The sequence below is a fragment of the Penaeus chinensis genome, chromosome 4 (assembly GCF_019202785.1).
Source record: "Penaeus chinensis breed Huanghai No. 1 chromosome 4, ASM1920278v2, whole genome shotgun sequence".
NCBI lineage: Eukaryota > Metazoa > Arthropoda > Malacostraca > Decapoda > Penaeidae > Penaeus > Penaeus chinensis.
In genome coordinates this window covers 28,417,946-28,425,445 of record NC_061822.1, presented here as the reverse complement: position 1 = coordinate 28,425,445, position 7,500 = coordinate 28,417,946, and the positions used below count along the sequence as shown (strand labels likewise).

At 48.0% G+C, this 7,500-nt stretch overlaps 1 protein-coding gene across 1 annotated transcript in view; it reads left to right on the top strand.

Moving 5' to 3' along the window:
• LOC125024997 overlaps positions 1–6,571 on the top strand; it is a 10,309-nt gene extending 3,738 nt beyond the window's left edge. The window contains exons 4-8 of the mRNA XM_047612821.1: positions 1,377–1,525; positions 1,873–2,023; positions 2,254–2,861; positions 4,218–4,694; positions 6,086–6,571. Of these exons, the coding sequence (XP_047468777.1) occupies positions 1,377–1,525; positions 1,873–2,023; positions 2,254–2,861; positions 4,218–4,694; positions 6,086–6,418 (1,718 nt within the window). The 3' untranslated portion in view covers positions 6,419–6,571. The remainder of the gene's footprint in view (positions 1–1,376; positions 1,526–1,872; positions 2,024–2,253; positions 2,862–4,217; positions 4,695–6,085) is intronic.
• Positions 6,572–7,500: the final 929 nt, after the last annotated feature.

The window sequence follows — 7,500 nt, the reverse complement described above, 5'->3', positions numbered from 1 at the left end:
ATAGATAGGTAAATAGATAAATGGATGGATAGATAGGTAAATAGATAAATGGATAGATAGATAGGTAAATAGATAAATGGATAGATAGATAGGCAAATATATAAATTGATAGATAGATAGGTAGATAATAGATGCATAGATAAATAGATAGATAGATGGCAGATAATATAGATACATAGATGGATAAACAAAAAATAAGAATGAAAAAATACAACGATATATAATGTAAAACCAGCAAGAAAATAGAATCAGGACTCAGTACAGCGGAAATACATCGCTGCCAACAACATTATGTTCTTAACCCCATTGCCGTTGAGTACATACGCTGTCCCTGGTTCATTTGTTTTGTTTTCTTTATTTTTTTTTACGGTTAGATGGCTTCGCAAGCGCTTTGTCACCAAGGCAGTCGGTTATTACACCCGTCTGGTCTTTCCTGTTCAATGCATGCCTTGGATTTTCGTTAGAAAAAAAATTGTTGCTAATATCATCGTTACTAATGGTTTTACGGTTTTTGTTGTTGTTATCGTCGTCATCGTCATCACCAACATCTTGATTATCACTAACATCACCATCATCATCATCACCATCATCATCATCATCATCATCACCAACATCATCATCATCACCAACATCATCATCATCACCAACATCATCATCATCACCAACATCATCATCATCACCAACATCATCATCATCACCAACATCATCATCATCACCAACATCATCATCACCAACATCATCATCATCACCAACATCATCATCATCACCAACATCATCATCATCACCAACATCATCATCATCACCAACATCATCATCATCACCAACATCATCATCATCACCAACATCATCATCACCAACATCATCATCATCATCACCAACATCATCATCATCATCACAACATCATCATCATCATCACCAACATCATCATCATCTTCACCACCATCATCATCATCTTCACCACCATCATCATCATCAACATCATCATCACCATCATCATCACCAACATCATCATCACCATCATCATCACCAACATCATCACCAACATTATCATCATCACCAACATCACCATCATCACCAACATCACCATCACCACCAACATCATCACCAACATTATCATCATCACCATCCTCCTAACCATGATCATCAACATCAACACATTGTTGATGTTGATGATCAAAATCGTAGTTAAGGCCGTAAGTTTCTTATTTTGGGTAAAAAAAACATAAAAATAAAAATATAATAATTAATAATAATAACAACAACAACAACAACGACAATAATATTAATAATAATGTGAATTCGATTAACACGCTCACGCACACATAGGCCTGAAATCAATGGGTTAATTCCGTCACCTGCGTCGCCTCCTCCGTCAGAAGTTCTGCATTCGCTCTCCGGCCAAATCGAGCTCTTCTACCTGGCCACGCACGCCGGCCTTCAGAGCCTGCGGTACTTCTGCTGCTTCGCGATTCAGCCTGGACTGCATCCGGGCCTTCAGGAGGATTTGATTCGGGCGGTGGATAAGGTGAGGGATGGGTCTCGTGGGACGGTTGAATGTGGATTTTTTGTTTTGTTTTATTTATGCATTTTTTATTATTTTTTTTTTATCTTTCATTTTCTTTTATTTTCTGCTTTCTTTTTTCTTTTTTTCTTTTCTTTCCTTTTTCCTTTTCTTTTACTTTTCCTTTTCCTTTTCTTTTCCTTTCCTTTTCTTCTCTTTTCTTTTCTTTTCTTTTCTTTCCTTTTTCTTTTCTTCTTTCGTTCTCTCTTTCTTTCTTTCGGGGTCATCATCATTATCAAGTATAAGTAATCTTTATAAGCTCATTTACAGAAAGGGAAAAAAAATGAAGGCAATGTCTTCCTTCCCAATAGGCCTACGAGACGCTGGTTGTAGGCGTATGGCGTTGCTCGAGAGTAAACGCCCGACTCCAGGCTGCCTACCAGACCTCGCCCGAGAGCTTCCATGAAAGTGTTCTCACGCCCACGCCCACCATCTTCTCGATCGCCCAGGACTCCGAAGACGGTTTGATTAAGGGGTTTATAAGTAGTTTTTTTCAATTATTTTTTGTTGTTTTGTTTGCTGAATTGTTCGCGAAATATCCAGTGTTGGGTGCATAGTTTGCGAAATAGATTTCTTTGTTTACGTTTTTAGTTTTTTTTTTTTTCTGGGTTCTGCCTATTCGTGAGTCATGCCCGTCATCAAATCCTCAGTCCTTAGTATAAATACCGACGTACTTTCCCTTCCCCGAGTAGAGGAAGATGGCGAGGGGATGGAGGAGGACGTGTGCATAGACGACGACCCCGACGACAGTATGTTGGACGACCACGACGACCCGCCTCCGCCCTCCTCGCTGGGAGACCCGCTGGAGGACGCCAAGACGCACTACCTCCGCCTGATCGTTGGGGACAGCATGGGGAAGGGATGGGGAGGGCGGGGAGGACCTCAGAGCGCGGCAGAGGCCTCGGTGGTGACGACCTCCTCCTCCTCTTTCTCCTCTTCCTTCCCCTCCTCCTCCTCCTTCTCCTCCATCTTCACGTCCCAGCCTCACGCCTCACGGGTGCTGGTGGGGAGGGAGCCTCTCGATTGCCCTTCGGGATTCATGCCTTTCCAGAAACCCCAGGAGGCCGCAGAGGAAGAGGAGGAACGCAGGAGAGCGCAGGCCGCAGGGCAGGACGACCCCTTCGCGCAGGCCTGTGATGCGGAGGTATGGTCCTGCTTCGGTCCACTGGCCGGCGGGAGGACAACCCACGCAGCAGGAGGAAGGAGTGGCGGCAGGACGGAGCGGACGGGGAATGGGAGGGACCCGACAAGAGCTTCTTCAGCCCCGAAGGAGGTGGAAGCTCTCCCATTTCTCACGAGGGTTAGGATTCCTTCGTTCAGTCTCTGGAAAGGAAAACGTGGCAACTCGCCCTCGCTTGAGTATCTTTTGAGTGGAAGAAGAAGTTTTAAAAGTTGTGTAATCCATTAATCAAAATACTCTATACTAGTTTTTAACTAATTTTAGATATAGGTAAACATAAGGATAAATCTTTGTCTCCCAAAGATTGGACGCACTATAGTCGTTTGACATGGAATTTAATCCTCTTCGCTTTAATCAAATTAAGTTAAATCATTATCGATTTTTTTAAAAATATTTTTATTGAGGTTAAGTATTTATCAGTAACGGTGTATGACAGACAAGCGAATTCAGGATATGAGTAGGAGTCCTAATAAGCTTTACCCATACGTGTCTATCAGTGACACTATCTCCTGTAAGCGCCAGCCTCACTTCTATCTCTTTCGATCACGTTCCCTCATCTTAATCTTCCTTCCTCCTCCTTAACCAATGGCTTTCTCTTTTCGTAGTGTGTTCGTGCTGTCTCATGCTCTTCATATTCTGATGTTTATAGCAATACTCTCTGCCTCATATTCATCACTATTACGGCGGGCTTGTCTGCTCTGTAATTTAATGTTTCGTCTTTCTCGGTGTCCAGGTTTCCGGTTGATATAAAAGAATATTATCCTTGATTTCACCTTTAGTCTCTACGGCATTTTTTATTACTTTTCACTCTGCTTCTTCTCAATTCACACTTTTCTTTCTTCTACTTTTTTCCTCTCCTGTACTCCTCCTTACTTCTACTTCTTACTGTGTTTCTTACTCTATTTCTCTTCTCTTTTCTTCTTACTCTCCACGTATCTACTTCTCGTCCTCTCTACTTCTTTCTTATTTTTCTTACTTTCAATTCGTACTGTTCCTCTATTCCACATGTAGCTATTCTGTGTACAGCATATTATTCTTTGACGCAGGAAAATGCCTCTAATTTCTATGCATTTATCTTCAGGCCTCGATCTACAATCCTTCATTAATACATATTGCCGTAATTTTACTACCGTGTTTTATTTTTTTACCAGATCATCTTTATTTTACAGAAAAGGGCCCTGCACTACTAACTCCCTTGCTATATTACCTTCCCCATTAACCCACTTACATCATTCCGTGCGGGATGCATAAGTACACATGCATTTTTCTCTCTTTCCATCCATTCCCATTTCGATTTTCATTCTCTTCTATTGCCAGTCCCATTCATAAATTCAAGGCTGCACGTCCTCCAGCTATATTCCACTTATCAGAGTTACCGTTGAAAGCATTCTCATCTTGACTAAAACCTACGAAATCTCCAGAATACGCACGTGCGATGACGCGGTGTTTTTACCTCATTACCGCGTTTCCTTCCAGAGCCGACCTTCGAGGGCCATGCAACCCACGACGCAATCCACGACCCACCGCCTCCCTTCCCTCCTCCCGGAGTCCTATGATCCCCACGCCGCCGCCCCGCCCTCCATGTCCGGGGACACCATTCCCATGCCTCCTGCAGGAGAATCGTGGTCGTCCGCCTTCAGGGTGATCCACCCCCGGTCGGACGGCGGTGCCAAACCTGTCGCGAACACGTCTCCGGGCGCTGGCGGACTCGTCGAAAGCTCAGCCGCGAGTCAAGCCACGCACTCACACGTCGGGGTCCAGGGTCTGTTGGCGGGCGGCCTGCACGTGAACTCGGCTTTTTCTCGGGTCTTGCAGCCTGCTCCTCAGTCCGTCCCGCATTCCCAGCCTTTTAATCCATCTCTTTCTCGACTCCAGCCTTTGCGAGGACCTCTTCCTCCTCCTCCGGCCGCCAAGACGAACAAGAGGCCCAGATGTGTTGATAAGAAGCATGAGGTAAGGCGATGTTTCTCCCCCTCCCCCTCCACCTCCCTCTTCCTTTCCTCCCTCCCTTCCTCTCCTTTTCCTCCCTCCCTCCCTCTCCTTTTCCTCTCTCCCTCCCTCCCTCCCTCCCTCTATCTTCTTTTCCTCCTCCTCCACTCCCCTTCTCCCTCTTCCTTTCCTCCTCCTCCTTTCCCCTTCTCCCTTCTCCCTCCCCCTCCCCTGCTCCTCTTACCTTCTCCTCTTACCTTCTCCCTCCCCCTCCCCTCCTCCTCTCACCTTCTCCCTCATCCCTCCTCTCCTCCTCTCACCTTCTCCCTCCCCCTCCCCTCCTCCTCTCACCTTCTCACCTCATCCCTCCTCTCCTCCTCTCACCTTCTCCCTCATCCCTCCTCCTCTCACCTTCTCCCTCCCCCCTCCTCCTCTCACCTTCTCCCTCCCCCCCCCTCCTCCTATCCCCTCCCTCCCCCTCCCCTCCTCCTTTCCCCTTTTTCCCTCCCCCTCCCCTCCTCCTCCTCCTGCTCCTTCTCCCCCTTCTCCCCCTTCTCCCTCTCCCTCCCCCTCCCCCTCCCTTTCCCTCCCCCCCTCTCCTCCTCCTCCTCCTGCTCCTACTCCTCTCCCCTTCTCCCTCTTCCTTTCCTCCTCCTCCTTTCCCCTTCTCCCTTCTCCCTCCCCCTCCCCTGCTCCTCTCACCTTCTCCCTCCCCCTCCCCTCCTCCTCTTACCTTCTCCCTCCCCTCCCTCCCTCCCTCCGCCTCTCACCTTCTCCCTCCCCCCTCCTCCTCTCACCTCTCTCCCTCCCCCCCTCCTCCTCTCACCTTCTCCCTCCCCCCTCCTCCTCTCACCTTCTCCTCCCCCCCTCCTCCTCTCACCTTCTCCCTCCCCCCCTCCTCCTCTCACCTTCTCCCTCCCCCCCTCCTCTCTCACCTTTCTCCCTCCCCCCCTCCTCCTTCCAACCCCCCATCTCCTCTCACCTTCCCCTCTCCCTCCTATCACCTCCCTCCCCCTCCCCTCCTCCTTTCCCCTTTTTCACTCCCCTCCCCTCCTCCTTTCCCCTTTTTCCCTCCCCCCTCCCCTCCTTTCCCCTTTTTCCCTCCCCCCCCTTCCCTCCTCCTCCTGCTCTTCCTCCTTCTCCCCCTTCTCCCCCTTCTCCCTCTCCCTCCCCCTCCCTTTCCCTCCCCCCCCTCTCCTCCTCCTTCTGCTTCTCCTCCTCCTGCTCCTCCTTCTCCCTCCCCTCCTCCTCCCTCTCCCTCCTCCACCTCCTCCCTCTCCACCTCCTCCCTCTCCCTCCTCCCTCTCCCTCCCCCTCCCCCCCCTTTCTCCCTCTCCACACGCAATCTAAAAAACGTAATTAATTTCGTATTCGTTTAAAACGCGGGGACTCCCCCACCCATCCTCTCCACACAGTGTCAAGAGGACGGCAGCGGGGTAGGGTCCACGACCTCCGGCAGAGGAGGACCTGCACCCGAAGGAGGCATCGACGGAGTGGGCGGCGAGAAGGCCCCCAAGCGCGCCCGCCGTCGCCTGGAGGACCACGCCGCCCGGATGCAGCAGCACTTCCTCTCCCTCGTCGACGCCATCAGCAGCCACTCCCTCGAGCCTTCGGAGACGAAGGGCGCCGGCAGAGGTTCCTCGTCGAAGGCCCGTTTTAAGGAGGAGGTTGTCGGCGGGAGCAGTTCGACCCAGAAGGCTGTTAGGAAACCGAGGTTGAGGGCAAGCCAACTCCGAAAGCGAGACTGAGAGCAAGCCGGTAAAGAAACTGAGGTTGAGAGCAAGCCGGTAAAGAAACTGAGGTTGAGAGCAAGCCGGTAAAGAAACTGAGGTTGAGAGCAAGCCGGTAAAGAAACTGAGGTTGAGAGCAAGCCGGTAAAGAAACTGAGGTTGAGAGCAAGCCGGTAAAGAAACTGAGGTTGAGAGCAAGCCGGTAAAGAAACTGAGGTTGAGAGCAAGCCGGTAAAGAAACTGAGGTTGAGAGCAAGCCGGTAAAGAAACTGAGGTTGAGAGCAAGCCGGTAAAGAAACTGAGGTTGAGAGCAAGCCGGTAAAGAAACTGAGGTTGAGAGCAAGCCGGTAAAGAAACTGAGGTTGAGAGCAAGCCGGTAAAGAAACTGAGGTTGAGAGCAAGCCGGTAAAGAAACTGAGGTTGAGAGCAAGCCGGTAAAGAAACTGAGGTTGAGAGCAAGCCGGTAAAGAAACTGAGGTTGAGAGCAAGCCAATAAAGAAACAGGTTGAGAGCAAGCCGGTATAGAAACTGAGGTTGAGAGCAAGCCAATAAAGAAACAGGTTGAGAGCAAGCCTACTCAGAAAGCGAGATTGTGAGCAAGCTAATGTAGAAAAGGTGATTAATGAGACTGAGAGAACGAGACTGAGGCCAAGCCAGCTGAGATGAGAATATTTCATATAAGAGAGAGAAAAAAATGTTTCTTTTGGAAATTGTGATGAAATGTTATGAAGCTCAGTTCTGCCAAACTATATTATCTGTTTTCTCCAGACTTTTATATTTTTTTTGGATTTGTCTGGTGCTTGTTATGCTTTAATATTTTTTTACGAAATTTTAGTATATATATTGATGTTATTTAAGCGTTTACTTTTAGTATTAAACATAACATAGTTACCACGTTGTAAATCATCCCCGTGACGTATAAGAAGTGGATATTTTCTCATTTCTTTAACATAGTTTCTTTTTCTTTTTTTGACTGACAGATATAATTCACACTAGTCGAATATTGATTTACACCATGACGGATGTTTGGCAAAGAAAACTCTTTTCAGTTGACGGTTCTTTGGGTAATTATTATAGCAAAGTCTGAACACAAGAATGTT